Below are 15,278 nucleotides of genomic sequence, written 5' to 3'. Positions count from 1 at the left end.
ATGTCAAGGGCTGACCTAAGGTGGCTTTCTGAGGCATGAATGTGGTTTGACTCTTCAGGCTTCTCAGAGTGTGAGGGCGTAAGAAGCCTGTGAAGAATATTGAGTGTGATCCTGTGGTGGGTCCTGAGTGTGATTCTGGGCAGCTGCCTTGGTTTCCCTGATCCAGGCTGTCACCATCCACCGTGGGAGCAGACAGTCGAGGAAGCTCAGGCTTTGATGACCTCCATTTCCCAGGTGGAGAAAACCAGATCCTGTGCAGAGAGGGGCTGGGGCTGGTGCCTTTCCCACATTTCGGGCGGTTAATGTCTGCATCCGAGCCAGGACTCTTTCTTTCCTCTGCCTCCTAGCTTAGTTCCCCTTCGCTCCCTGGCTCTTGGAGCGGTTTCTCTGGCCGGAGAGATCTGCTCCCCAAAGGCCAGAGCTCTGCTGACCAAATGAGAAACATACGTGGAGCTTCCTCAAAACACAGTTGGAAACTGGACGCACGCAGTCAGCGGTCGCAGCCGCAGCAACGCTGAGAAGCCCACATCACAGAGCCCTCTGTCTCTGTCTTTCCTCAGGAGCAGGACATAGAGACGGTGCATGGCTCCATTCACGTCACGCTGTGCGGGACCCCGAAGGGAAATCGGCCCGTCATCCTCACGTACCATGACATTGGCATGAACCGTAAGTTCCCGGGAGCCTCGGTTCCCGCCGGGGTGGGGAGGAGGGCCGCGCGGAAGGGCCGCTGGTGGGAGGGCCGGCTGTTCCTCTTCTGCTGACACTTCCTGGGGCGGTTGTGAGAGTCTAGAAGAGGCTGGAATGCACGACACAGGGCACAACGTTGTCTTTGTGCCTGGGTGTGCTGGGAACTCGGGGCCCTCCACGTCTGTGGGTGACAGTGACTTCTTTTGATCAGTGTGTACAGTTGTTTTTATGATTTTTGACCGAGTTGTACAACCATCAGCACAGGCCATTTAAGAACATTTTTTTATCACTCTGAAAACTTTGTTCTCGCAATCTCCCGAACCCCCCAGCCCCCGGCCACCTCTGGTCTACTTTCTATCTCTAAGGACGTGTGTATCCGGGACATTTGTTATAAACGGAGTCCTACCACACGGGATCTTCTGCGGCTGGCTGCTTTCCTAATGGTTTCCGTCCATCCACATCATCCCCTGTGTTACGTCCGTCTGTCCTTGTTCCTGAAGGATACTCCATTGTGGGCATAGACCACAGTTCATATTTCTGTCCGTCGATGAACACTTGGATGGTTTTGCTTTTTGGCTATTCCAAATGAGGCTGCCGTGAATGTTTACGTTGTATTTCTGAGATTCCCAGGAAGTGTTACCATATGTGGGTTCCCCATGTTTCACAGACGGTAAAGGCGTAAGGTCTGCTGAATGTTAAAATCGCGCAGGATAGAAGCGAATCTTTCCGTGGAGATCGAGAAGGCACTGACGGCTTGCACGTCCAGGCCCCTCTGTAATCCTGAGTATCGCAAGCTGGGTGATGGTGTGATCGGTGATTGACAGCCTGCCTGGCTTGCGTGTTTTTCCTCCAGCTTCTTAGTACCTTGAGGTAGTGATGTCAGTCACGGAAAACCATTTTCTTTCATCATCCCTTCTCCTATATCCCTCTTCCTCTCTGTGCCCACCCTTGGATCCATTAGCTACCAGCTCCCGTGCTAGGTCCTTGGATATCTGCCATCTTATTTTTCCAAGCCCTGCTAAGGGATGGAATTGCCTGTGGCTGTTACCCTGTGGTGGAGGCTCACTGCTTCAGTAAGCCAACTGCAGAAACAGAAGCCCCCAAGATCTCTGTGGCTGTACACAATACACATCTGTCTCTCCCTCCTGTAATGCCTCTGGGCATTCTGTGGGACACCTTTGGCTTGGTGATTCCAGAATGTAGGTTCCTGCCAGCTGTGGCTCCTCCATCCCCTGGGGCCTCAGAGCCTTCTGCATTTGGCAGGTGGCAGCAGGGAGAGAAACCTAGAAGAATGGGTGGCAGGTATTAACAAGAAACTGCGAGCTTCACGAGTTACTGGCTAGAACCCGGTCACATGGCTGCCTCTCATTGCAAAGGAGTCTGGGAAATGTAGTCCCGCTGTGTGCCCAGGAAGAAAAGGGGGGTGGATGGGTGAACAGCTGGCCCTCTTTGCCTCAAGCACTCAGCAGTTGGGAGACTCCTCCAAGGCCACATAAGAAGTGAGAGCGTCCGTGCTTTATCTCCTGTGCCCTCCTTGGTTGAGAGTCATGTGCCCTGGCCATTACTTCCAATGTGGGGGTTCCAGGAACACAGACAGAAAGAGGACATGAGTGCAGCAAGGTCCGTCGCAGCCCAGCTGATGGGGGGTGATGCTGGAGCCATGACAGGAGCCTCCTCACAGCACCAGCTCCATCCGTGTTTGGGCTCCAGCCGCTGCCGTATGCAGTGGAGCTTACCTGCCCTTGGCACCACCAGGCCCGCTTGCTTGCCTTTCGGCACCAGAGGCAAGTGAGGGGACAGGAAGGTCGGCATTCTTGCTTCTGCAGTCATTCCTCCCTGCATGGGAGTGAGAGCAGCAAAAGGCCATTACATGCCACCAAGCACCCAGATGTATTCTGCCCTTACTCCTTCCTCGTCTCTCGCCCCTGCCTGTTCTCCAGACAAAACCTGCTACAACCCCCTGTTCAACTCTGAGGACATGCAGGAGATCACGCAGCACTTTGCCGTCTGCCACGTGGATGCCCCTGGCCAGCAGGACGGCGCTGCCTCTTTCCCTGTGGGGTAAGACCTAGAACCCCGTGCCCCCAAAGGGGCACAGAAAAGCTGAGCAGAGGGTGGGGGAGGCGTCACACTGGGTCTCTGTTTTATGGCGGTAAGGTATATATAACCCCAGATGCACGCTTGGAACCATTCTCGAGCCTGGAGTTCAGTAGTGTCACGTGCGTTCACACTGTAGTGCAGCCGTCCCCACTGCCTGTCGCCAGGACTTTTTCAGCCTCCTAAACTGAAACACTGTCCCTGCTAAGCACTAACTCCTTGCCCCCAACTGCACCGACCCCCACTCTCACCCACCCAGGGAGCTAGCTTTTTAATAGGTGCGCATGACAGGCACACGATTGAGTGGAGAAGACTTTCACAAGAAAAACAGTATGGGAAGTTCTAGAAAGGTGGGAAGAAAAAGAGAGGGAACAATAGGAAATAATCTTGATGAAGTACTTCCTGTGGTCCAGGCTTAGGTTATTTTTTTTCTTTTTCTTTCTTTTTTTTTTTTTTTTTGAAGATTTTTTTCAATTTATTTGACAGAGAGAGATCACAAGTAGGCAGAGAGGCAGGCAGAGAGAGAGAGGGAGGGAAGCTGTCTCCCTGCTGAGCAGAGAGCCCGATGCAGGACTCGATCTCAGGACCCTGAGATCATGACCTGAGCCAAAGGCAGCGGCTTAACCCACTGAGCCACTCAGGCGCCCTCTTTTTTCTTTTTTAAGATTTATTTGAGAGAGAGAAAAAGAGTGTCCAAGGGCAGGGGAAGGGGCAGAGGGAGAGGGAGAGACAATCCCAAGCAGACTCCCAGCTAGCAGGGAGCCCAATACGGGCTCAGTCCCATGATCTGAGATCATGAACTGAGCTGAGATCAAGAGTCAGATGCTTAAATTAACCTACTGAGCCACCCTGGTGCCCCCACCCCCCAGGTTGGTTTTTATTCATACGGGTCACTTGCACTTAGTCCTGTGGCTAGGATATATGTGCCTGGTGTTACAGTTCCATTTCCTGGATGAAGAAACTAAGGAGTGAAAAGGCTAAGTACCTTGCTCAGAGTCCTGCGGCTCATTTAACTGGGGGAATCGGAGACTCTGCTGACTTGAAGGATCATGTTCTTTTTAGAACTTCAGGGTCTCTTGTCCCAGGGATTTAGCTGCCTGCTTCTCCCCAGTGTGCAGCCAGCATGGGCTTCTGGTTTCTGCTGCGAGGCTGAGGCTTCCTGAGTGCCCGGGACCATCAGTGGCCCCTGGAGGGAGGCAGACCTCTTGGAGGCTGTCATTAAACCGGGGTGCAGCAGGCTCAGGGGTTTCAAGTCTCCCAGAAGGGGCCTCTTGACATTCACAGGTAGCTTCCTCTCCGCTCTTCTCTTTTCTAATTGGTGTTCAGAATTATCCTTAATAATGAACCTTTGTCAGAGACCGGGAAGGACACCGGCACATGGGGCCACGACCAAAAATGAAAAGCTTCCTAATACCCTGGGACCCTGTTATCTCTTCACTAGCAGATGAAGCCATAGGTCTGTCAGCAAATCCATCCTAGTTGGGAGCCAGTGTTTGAAAGACTTGCGGTAACGCAGTGGCTCTTAGCTCCCCATAGGAGGATTAAAAAAAAAAAAGTCCTGAGCATTGAGCCCCACCCTGGGGAGTTTTTATTAAGCTGACCTGGAGGCCAAGGTTCAGGGTGTTTGCCCCCCATCCCCCGGGTCAGCAGGTGATCTTAGTGTGTGGCTGGTGGCAGCCACGGCCTGAACAGGCCCTGCCGTATTTCTACCTTCTGTAGTTGGGGGTCTCCTGTACCCTCTGGGGTATGTTCCCTCTGTCCCGAGGCAGAGGCAGCAAAGCAGGGTTGGGGACCCCAGCTCTGGAGTCAGCTTCCTACATATGGGGGGGGGGGGGCTTGTGTAGAATCCCTTTGCCTCCTGACTCTGCATCCAACCCCAGGAACAGCAAGGAAAGAAGCCGTTGGGTAAGTGGCTTCCCCAGAATCCCCTTTTAGGGACTGCTGGCTGTAAACTGAGCCATGGCCATTTCAGAAGGAAACTGGCCCCATTTATGTGTAGACAAACCAGCCAGGCTCTTTCTGGCTCTTTCCAGAGCTTTTACACCTGCTGGGTTTCCCTCCTGGAATATGTTTCCTCTACTCTACACTCCTCAAACCCCAATGCCTCTTTCAGTGTCACTTCTTCCAAGAAGCCCTCCCTAACCACCTGATCCAAAAGAACAGGGATCCCTGTCTGAACACCCCCACCTCCCTCACTGTTACATCCTTTGTCATTACACTCCCTTGTTTCGCCTGGCCCCTGTGTGGGACTGGGGTTTTGTGCTCATGTGGTCTCCCTGGGGAAGAGTGAGCACCTGTAATTCCTTTGTGGAAGGTCCTCCTCCCGGAGTCTTCCTCCCGGAGACCAGCCCTGTGGGATGCCTCCTAGTCCAGGATGCTCCTGTGCCTCCCCGATACTGTGGCCTATCTGCTGGTCTCGGGCGGAGTTTTTCGGGCTCCTCCAGGGACCCGTCCAGAGACTCATGGGATGTCCGAGGAGCTGGTCCTGAACAGCGAGCCGTGTGCATCTTCTGATAAAAAGGGCCCGGCTTGCTCATGGCACCCAAGGCCTTGGGAAAAGGGGTGATGGAGTTCTTCCAGGCAAGTCGGGAAAGAAAACATGCAGGAATTCTGGCTAGGGTTGTTGGCTCTTGCAGGGGCAGAGCTTTAGTTTTTCTGGAGATCCAGGGAGGTGAGCACACACGGTGTGAGCAGGCAGAGGGAACAGCTTATGTGAAGGCCAGGAAGAGAGCAGGCGTGGAAATGCTCCACGAGACACTGGGGGCAGCACTGGTGGGAAGTGGCTCCTCACTGTGCAGGGGGTTGGCATGGGTATGCCCATGGAAAAGGGGGGCACAGAGGGAACAAGAAGCCCATGTGGGCCTGGCCTAAGGACTTGGTGACAGGCAATGGTGGTTCCCTGCACTCTGGGAAGGGGAAGCATCCGCCGTAATACGTAGGCTTAGGACAGCCTGCAGACTCCACACTCAGGCAGGAACCATGGTTCCAGAAAATGGGTGAATCGAGGCATCCCAGTGCTTTCAGATCCTGCTGGGTGTTCCGTCTCCCAAAGCCCACTGTGTCTAGCTCATCTGCATGGCCTGCTTCTCTGTGCTCTCTCCGAGTTCCAGAGCATCTCTCGGGGTCAGGGGGGAGAAGGGAGGAACTTCCCTGTGGCCAGGAATGTTCTAGGGAGAGCTGCTGGCAGGCTGCCTTCTGGGAGGTGAGAAATCCCAGAGCCCACGGGAGATGCCATTCCAAAGGCCGGCCTTGCTGTGAAGCCGAGTGGCTTATTCCAGCTTCACTGCTATTTATAATCTGTATACCAGGGGAAATCACGGGAACCTCACAGGGTTGCCGTAAGTATTAGATGAGCTGCTAAGCCTCCTCTGATGCTTGCTGTGGGACCTGGAGCCTAGGAAGCAATCGTTCAAGGGTCAGTTTACAAACGGGGAGGATTGGGGTGGGGCGCGGCCTCGAGCAGGGACTGAGGCTGGTGCGTGTGGCTCGATGCCGGGACGGAGGGCGCAGGGGACTGAGCAGGGGGCTGAGCGGGGGCTCGGGCACATGGGTCAGGTTGTGCAGGAGTCCTGCCCTTCAGTCCTGTTCCTGCTTGAATGGTTCATTTCCGCCGGGGTCCAGGCCCCCACTAATGGCCTCTGCATGGCTTCTCCCAAGGTACATGTATCCCTCCATGGACCAGCTGGCCGAAATGCTTCCTGGAGTGCTCCACCAGTTTGGGTAAGAACGAGGGATCGATGGCCCCAGCAGCCTGCAGAGAAAGGTGGCTTCTAGCCTCTGCCTCTCCTTTGGCTTTGATCTGGCCTAGCCACTGAAATGTAGGGTGAATGGTCAGGAAAGAAATGAGCTGTCACACCGTCTCTACTCCATGGTCTACCTCCCTCCCGCTGGGCTTTTCTCCATGAGCAAATCCATCACCTAAAGCCCGCCTCCCCCCCATCCTTTCCCTGCCCCCTCTTCTTTCATTGCTCTTCCTTATTGATGGAATGTTCTGGAAGAGGGTGGCCTGCCTTCCATTTCTCCCTCCATGCCCTATTTCTGAAGTGCTCATTTGCCTTTTACTTGAGCCTTTTGTGTGAGGATCATACCTCAGAGTTCTTGGCCAATTTATTTTCCTTCCTAGTTTCAGAGTCTAAAATAAAGCTTAAGAGGGGAAGAAGTGGTGCCGTAATGGGCCTTCCCATAAATGTCAGGCAGTCTCTCAGAGCCTGCCTGAGAAAAGGGATGAGTCTCTCCCAAGGTCACGGTGTTCTGTCAAGCCGTAAAGCATGATGCATGTCGGGTCCTTGAGGCAGCGTGTTCTGGCTTGCCAGCCACACTCCGCCATGAGCGGGACAGACGCTGGGGGTGGTGGTGTTCCTTAGGGGCCAGGAGTGGGGGAGGTTTTAAGAGGGTCATTAGGGCTCCCATTGCTCATCCTTGTGTGACATGCCTTTTTATTTCTGCTTGCAGGCTGAAAAGCATTATTGGCATGGGAACGGGAGCAGGTGCTTACATCCTCACTCGCTTTGCTGTGAGTTCTTGGGCATTTTTTTAAAAAAAAATGTGTTAAATGCAACTGAGTCAGGATTAAGGAAAATAACTGGAAAAGCATCAAAAATCCCAGAATGAAGAGAGAAATGACCCATAATTTAAGTCTGAAGGAAGAACCGCAGTTCACATGGTGGTGTGTGGTCCAGAGTCATGTGTGCGCACACGCGTGCGAGTGTACTCATATACGTGCTGACAACCTTGCCTTTCCTACCGCAGACAGACTGACTCTTTGATCACTGGTTTTGCTCACTTCTTGGTTGGTTATGGGAGGTCCTCATGTCACCATATCTTCTGCTGCTTCATGAAAACCCCACAGCTTCCGGATTCTGACTGATTCTCCACTAGAATCAGAGACACATAGGTTCACGTGACTGTGGGTCCAAGCCAGGTGCTCCTGGAGCCCCTGTGTCCTTACCGAGCAGCTGCTTAAAAATGCAGCAGTGCTCGTTTGATGAATAGACTTGAAGGTATTCCGACTGCATGTCATTTGCTGGACGTTGTCAGAACTCAGAAATGCTGGTATGAATTAAAAAAAAAAAACAAAAAAAAAAAAAAACAGAAAAACCCAGAACCCTGATGGACGAAGCTCTGGGCTGATAAAGGAAGATCCGTGTTCGATATGAGATGGACACAGATGTGTCTTCCAGGAGTGGTTGCTAAGGAGCCATGACATGCCCTTCCTGACCTTGAAACTGGTGCTCTGGTAGACCCATCTGGCAGCTGGGGGTGCAGGAAGGGGAAGTGATTTGCCCAAGGCAGGTGTGCCAAGCGCACACACGTCTCCTTCCCCTGCTTCCCCGCCCCACTGTCTCGGGCTCAGTCCTGTGTCTGTTGCACTGGAGCCTCCGTTTGGCATGGGAGGTGGGGCTGAAGGGTCTTGAGGGCAGCAGACTGCTCTGGGGATGCACATGGGCCCTTTTCTGGTACTTTTCTCCATTTTCTACTTCACCTTGGAAGTGCATGGTATCTGAGATCACAGCGTTGCCACTCACCTTATGTCTTGAATTGCAGCTGAACAACCCCGAGATGGTGGAGGGACTCGTCCTTATCAACGTGAACCCTTGTGCAGAAGGCTGGATGGATTGGGCTGCATCCAAGGTGAGGCTGGGGGTCAGGGCCAAGACCAAGGTCACTATCAGGGTCAGGGCTCCAGTCACGGCCAGGGTTAGGGCCAGGGCTATGGTCAGGGCCAGGGTTAGGGTCAGGGCTAGGGTCAGGGCTGGGCCAGGGGCAGGGTCAGGGCCAGGGTCAGGGTCTGGGCCAGGGGCAGGGCCGGGTCAGGGCCAGGGTGAGGGTCTGGGATAGGGTCAGGGTAAGGTCTAGGGTCAGGGTCAAGCAAGTGGAATAGTTGTGCCCACCCAAACCCCTTGCAGCCTCCTACTCCCCACCCCTTTAAAGAAAACAGTTTGCTTTGCTTTGTTTGGGGTAGTAAACATGACCTCAGCCATTTGCCATTCAGAAGATTCCAGTAGGACACTGTGATCTAAACTAGACATCCCATGGGGATGCGAGTCCTCGAGCCAGCTCGGATAAGCATAGCTTGGGTTAAGAAGTGTTTCCTGAGGACCTAACATGTACTGGGCTTCGGTCAAGACACTGGAAATCAAAAGAGGAACAAGACAAAGGCCTCTGATGTCAGGAACCCACATATCATTGATGAAAAAGGAGGGTGTGTTTAGGACCAGCGCCGCTACTCATTTGATGACGACAATAATTAGCTAGTGTGTCCTGAGTATTTCCCAGGCGCTCTTCGCACTGTCTGACCACATTGAATCCTCCCAGTGACTCCGGGCGGTGGACTTGTTAAAACCAGGTTCTGGAGGAGGAAAGTGAGGCTCAGAAGTGAAGGAAGCTGTCCAAGATCGCACAAAGCTAGACAGTGGGAGAACTAGGGCTGAATCCAGATCCCATGGACTCCGTAGTCCTTGGGCCTCACCTCCTGCCTCCTTCCCCAGTCTCATCCAGCAGGTGTGGAACGGCCCCTTGACCCAAGCACTGCAGGTCTGGGAATACAGAGGGGGCAGGACCCATGCCTGCCTGGAGGGGAGGGACGCATGCTGTCTTGGGAGGCTCAGCTCTGGCTGGTGTCCTAGCGTTCCTTGTTTATCTTTTAAAAATGATTATTGTGTTTTTTCATAAAGGCACCAGTATTTGCCAAGGGAAGAGGTTAGCCGTTCCAATTGAAACAGGACAGAACCTTTCAAGCTGGGGTGATCCTGGCCCTTCATTTTGAAAGTATGTTTTTGCCAAGTGTTGGGTGGCTGTCGCAGACCAACGTTTGAAGGGGTTGCGCCCCTCCCTGCTACCTCCCACACGTCTTGGCCACTCTGATACTGCATTTTTTTCTGGAACCTTCTGCCAAAATGCAGGAGCCCATCCCTCTGATCTGCGTGATATTCAGAAGCGGAGCACACTCCCTGTTTTTTATTCTATTTTCCAGGAAAGGAAGTGATATTACCGTCAGCCAGTTTGGCTTCTGGGTAACTGTTTGGAGCCAGACGTGGAGGGCTGGGGACGCTGACCATTGGCCAGAGTAGGGCCTGAGGAATGTCTGTGTGGCTTTAGTATCTGCACCATATCCTTCCTTTCCAACCCCAAGAGGAAAAAGCCCTATATCGGGAGTCGTCTATGATGTGTCAGGCACTGATGTCAGATCCTATGACACGTGTGGTCGCTTCATGTTATCCTCACCTTGACCTTGCGTCTTTGAAGCTCCCGGCACGGCTGCCTAATAGATAAGAGGCTCGAGCTTCAGAGACTCTGCAACCCACCCAGACCCACACAGCACGTGTAGGGCAGGACCCCCAGTCTGAAGAGTCCCCTGGTCTGGAGCTTCTCTATCCTGCCCATCCTTGCCTGACACTGAAATTGGTCAGCACGCATTTATGGAGCTCCTGCTGTATCCTGATCATTTATGGAGCTCTTCTTACGCACCTAGCGTTCATGGGGCTCCTGCTGTATATCTAGCATTTATGGAGCTCCTGCTGTATACCTGGCATTGTGTTGGGGAGAGAGAGAGGGGAGAAAGTTGGCCGTGTCTTTAGTGACCTCCATATATTCCAAGAGATGATACTGGCTCGACGGGGGTAATCTAGAGGATGATACAGGAAGGCTAGTTCAAGGTAAGCAGGTCCTGGGGTAGAGACTAGAAGAGCTTGGTGTGTGTATAGAAGAAAGGGAGGGGGCCCTCCTTGGGAGAACCCAGTGTGCTACAGCACAGGGAAGGCCAGGAGCAGGCTGGGTCTCTGTTCAGCTCCTGTTTTCTGTGCATCTTTGCACTGTGCGTGGGGCCCTGGGAACAAGTGATTGGTGGAGACTCAGGTGCTGCCTTCAGGGAGGGCCCAGGTCTTTCAGGCAACTGGAACAGGTAACCAAGTGCCCATGAGGGGGCTGTCTTCAGACCTAAAAGTGTGGGGGGCGCAGCACTGAAGGCTTTGCTGACCCACCACCGCAAACACCTGTTCTCACCACACCTGTTCTTGCCCTGCCCAGATCTCCGGATGGACCCAAGCCCTTCCAGACATGGTGGTGTCCCACCTCTTTGGGAAGGTGAGTGGCGTGGCCTCACATCCTGTCCTTCATGCCATGCGACTGCGTGCTGCTTGGGCCTTGGGCGCAGAGACCAGCCAGACACAAACCCCTGAGACCTCTGCTGACGTCCGCCTCGCCCACAGCGCCTGTGACTGCTTTCCAATGAGGTCCCGCTTGCTCTCTTTCTAACATGAGGCTTTTTAAAGGTGCTTTGGTATTAGAAGTATGAAATTTCACCAATGCTGACACATACGCACATTCCCCATAAAGCCACACTGATTGAGATGATGACCATATCCATCACCCCTGAAAGCCCCCCATACCCTTTGCTAATAAGCCTTCCCTCCCTGCCCCTTGGACAGCTTCTGATCTGCTGACCATCGCTGGAGATGAGGTCGTATTTCCTAGAGTTTTACATAAAAGGCACCACCTCGTGCGCTGGGCGCAGTTGCTTTGAGATCCGTCTCTGCAGCTGCTCCCTTGCTTTTCCCGCTTCTGGTAGCTTCAGAATTCTCTGGCTTGTGGCTCAGCCCTCCAGGCTCTGTCTCTGTCTCTGGGGGCCTCTCCGCGTCTGTTTCAGATCTCCCACTGGGGGCGCCTCAGTGGAGCGCCCGACTCTTCGATTTCAGCTCTGGGCATGATCTCGGGGTTGTGAGATCGAGCCCGGCGTCAGGCTCCGCGCTCAGCATGGAGTCTGCCCGCCCCGTGCCCTCTGCTCCTCCCACCGACTCACTCACGCTCTCTCCCTCTGTCTCAAATAAATAAATAAAATCTTAAAAACAACAACAACAACAACAACAACAAAACCTCCCTCTGCCTTTCTCTTATTAGGACACTTGTCGTTAGATTTAGGACCTACTGGGATGATCTCGAATGATCTCATATCAGGATCCTTCTCAATGGTATCTACAAAGACTTCTTTTTCAGATAAGTTAGCGGTCACGGTGCCCAGGGGCTTGACATGGATGTGGCCTCTGGGGCTAGCCTGCGGCCCACGGTAGCTGTCTTCCCCTTTGTGCTCCCTTCAGTTTGCGATACGTCTCCTCCACCGGAGTGTGTATCATCTGAGCCTGAGGGGACCATGGGAGAAATTAAAGTCAGTTTCTGTATTTCCTTGCAGGAGGGGGTGTCAAGTGTAGGGTGAGAGTCTGACCTGCTTCTGCCCCACATTACTTGAGGAACCCCCAGGTTGCTATAGTTTGTTGTTTTGTTGTTGTTGTTTTTTTTGTTTTGTTTTGTTTTGTTTGTTTTTGTTTTTTGTCTGAACCCGCAGCACAATGTACGATGGTTTTTTTCTTGATTACGTTTCTAACGGCATGTTGGCTTCTTTGTTGCTTCACTGATTGATCATGGACTGTCAGACAATAGCTCGGGCTGGACACGCGGTCCCTTTTGCTCCCTCCCTGTCCTGCCCTGGCGGCCACTGATCACATCAGGCCATTTCGTGGAGCCGTCACATCCGCTCTCTTACAAATGAGAAACAGAGCAAGCTTGTAACTTGTTTGTTTGTCCCAAATCACATTCAGAAAGAAACCAGGGAGAGGGAAAGCTAAGGCTTCTGCAGGTCTCTGGCTCGCCCCCCCGCCCCCGGAAGCTGAGAAGGCCCTTCTTTCCAGAAGGTTCACAGGAGTTGCATGCTTTGGTTTTGTGCTTCCAGCATGAAAAACTTCTCAACTCCCCCTTAAAAACATTAACTTCTAAGAGTTGCATCAATTTTTACTCTTTACAAAGGGCTTTTATGTGCACCACCTCTCTTAATCCCACAGCCTGCTGATACAGGGAATAGTCATCCCCCCTTTAATTTTTGAGGGGACTAAGGCTCCAAGAGGTTAAGACACTTGCCCCCAAAAAAGGAGAGTGTCAGAGACAAGCTCCAGGTTTGGGAGGACTGACCTCAAATTAAAAAGGCCTGAAGAAGTAAGGAACCCAGAAGAGCGTTTTTTTTGTTTGTTTGTTTGTTTGTTTTAAGATTTTTATTTATTTATTCGACAGAGAGAGATCACAAGTAGGCAAAGAGGCAGGCAGAGAGAGAGAGTGAGAGGAGGAAGCAGGCTCCCTGCTGAGCAGAGAGCCCGATGTGGGACTCGATCCCAGAACCCTGAGATCATGACCTGAGCCGAAGGCAGAGGCTTAACCCACTGAGCCACCCAGGTGCCCCCCAGAAGAGTGTTCTTTTCCCTTTGTGGGTTTGCATTCCTTCCTGTTATCAGCTGATAGGCAAATCAGACTGCATTTCCTGCAGTCTGTTCAGGCTCCCTGGGAGTTGAATGCATTATGCCTTATTATCTCTGTACCTGCATAACCCGAAGAATGGAGGTACTCGGGAGTGGCCCCGGGGACCTGGTCCCAGCAAAGGCTGTCTTCCTCTTTCAATGCAGGAGGAAATGCAGAACAATGTGGAGGTGGTCCACACCTACCGCCAGCACATTGTGAACGACCTGAACCCCAGCAACCTGCATCTGTTCATCAACGCCTACAACAGGTATTAGTCCGCGGCTCGACCACCGAGTGGCCATCAATCGAGTTCCTTTTGTTGGTCTGGAATGTGGCATAAGGCAAAGGGGGCTTATGAAGTCAATAGAGGATCCAGCCCCTGAATTTGAACAGAGATGGCTGGGAGAGGGAGACAGGTGCTTCCCGGAGTTCTGCACTCCAGACGAGGGGGACGCAGGCATGAGGGAGACACGGTCACGCGCACACCCCCCCCACCACCGGGGTTTGGAATAAGTGTCCGTGCCCCGGCTGACCCTGCAGAGAGGCCAGGTGTGAGGAGGGTGAAGAGAGTGAGGGGCGGGAACGAGTGGGAGGGAGGAGTCCAGAGAAGCTGCCGGAAGGTGAGTCAAGCCAAGGACGAGGAGCACATCCCTCCAGCCTTTGGCAAGGTGTTAGCCCTCTTCATGATAGTGAGGGGCTGGTCTGGACCTCAGCTAAGGGAGGGGACAGCTCAGGGACACTGGTGTCAGCCAGGTGTTCTGCAAACAGGGAACGCCGTCTGCTGCTCTCCCATTTGGGGGACAGGAAGGAGCCTCGGGACTGTATCTCTCTGCAGTCAGTAGCTTGCTTCATGAAAGGCGCTAGTGTCTAACAAAGTTCAGTGTCCATCTCCTCTACCATCCTCCCAGCATCCCGCCTCTCAGTGCAGGAGGGAGAGGTCCTGCCCTAGTGGGCAACTGAAGACGTGGGACCCTGCAGAGCATTGCTTAAGCCTGAACAATTAGGCTGTTGGCTAAGCAGCAGACCTGCAGAGACCAGAACAAACCTCCAAGTCCCACACACTGCTTTGCCCTCATGGTGCCCCTAGGAATCAAGTAAATCCTCTTAAAAATCCTGGGACACTGTTACCATCACCATTTCCTGCCAAGGAAGCACATGCACAGAGAGGTTCAGCATTCTGCCCAAAGTCACACAGCGAGGACGTGGAAGGGTGTGATTTAAATCCAGTCTCTCTGGCTCCAGGCCATGCTCTGGAAAAGGGTGTCTGCTGGTAGGAGCCCTCAGGAGGCGAGAGGCTGGATAGACGTCTGCAGGGGTGAGCCATGGGGCTGGCCGGGCCCATGCTGGGCAGGAGGCGGCACAGTAGGAAACCGTGGGAGGCTTTGAAATGCAGGAGGGAAAGGATCAGGTCTGCAGTGTAAAAGAGATTGTGTAGAAGACTCGGGTTGGGGACAAGGAGGTGGGTGCCATGGGAAATGAGTGAGTCCTGCTGTCCCTAAAACCATTAACATCGGCCCTGAGAGGCTGTGCTGGCCCGGAGAGCCATGCGGGTTGGGACACGAGTGTTTTGCCAGGACAGCCAGTGGCAGGGCCTCCTGGGATTAGGGAGATGGGAGGGGCTGTCCAGGTAACGATGTAACCATGCGTTTGTCATCTGCAGCCGGCGGGACCTGGAGATTGAGCGGCCGATGCCGGGAACCCACACAGTCACCCTGCAGTGAGTGGCCTTTCTCCCCCTCGCCATCTTGTCGTCTTGCTCAGCCCCTGGCAGGGCCGCCCTTCTGTGTTTGGCAGGGGTGGCGCTCTGTGCCAGGACATCCATCAGTGGCGCACCCTGGGTGTGTGCTTCGCAGGAGGCAGGCCTGGCCCAGTCTCTCTCGCCTACTTGATGTGCAGGGGTTCAATTCCTGGGGGTGTCCCTGCGACTTGGGTGGGAGCCTAGGGTCTCAGAGAAGGAGCGATGCGTGTACTTTGGATAAAACTTACTAAGTACCTACTCTATGTTGAATATTGCATTAGGCTTTGCTTTCACAGAACCGGGAGATGGCTAAGACATTAGTCCCACCCTGAAGTACCCTATAAGCTAGTCATGGGTACAGCGGACTGCATTCTGCCAGTATCCTCTGTCTTTTGTAGTTCTGTCAGTGAGCCATGTTATTTGACACCTGAACTTGGCATATGCCATTCCCTTTGTCGGGCATGTCCACGTGGTCTCT

General features: G+C 53.3%; 1 protein-coding gene across 1 annotated transcript in view; it reads left to right on the top strand.

Annotated features, from left to right (window-relative positions):
• NDRG1 (N-myc downstream regulated 1) overlaps positions 1–15,278 on the top strand; it is a 52,541-nt gene that overhangs the window by 25,253 nt on the left and 12,010 nt on the right. The window contains exons 4-11 of the mRNA XM_059395202.1: positions 561–666; positions 2,628–2,748; positions 6,442–6,504; positions 7,237–7,297; positions 8,329–8,415; positions 10,810–10,866; positions 13,227–13,330; positions 14,723–14,779. Coding sequence (XP_059251185.1) covers positions 561–666; positions 2,628–2,748; positions 6,442–6,504; positions 7,237–7,297; positions 8,329–8,415; positions 10,810–10,866; positions 13,227–13,330; positions 14,723–14,779 — 656 coding nt within the window. The remainder of the gene's footprint in view (positions 1–560; positions 667–2,627; positions 2,749–6,441; positions 6,505–7,236; positions 7,298–8,328; positions 8,416–10,809; positions 10,867–13,226; positions 13,331–14,722; positions 14,780–15,278) is intronic.

The sequence above is a fragment of the Mustela nigripes genome, chromosome 3 (assembly GCF_022355385.1).
Source record: "Mustela nigripes isolate SB6536 chromosome 3, MUSNIG.SB6536, whole genome shotgun sequence".
In the NCBI taxonomy this organism is placed as follows: Eukaryota; Metazoa; Chordata; class Mammalia; order Carnivora; family Mustelidae; genus Mustela; species Mustela nigripes.
This window is presented reverse-complemented; position numbering and strand designations above follow the sequence as displayed.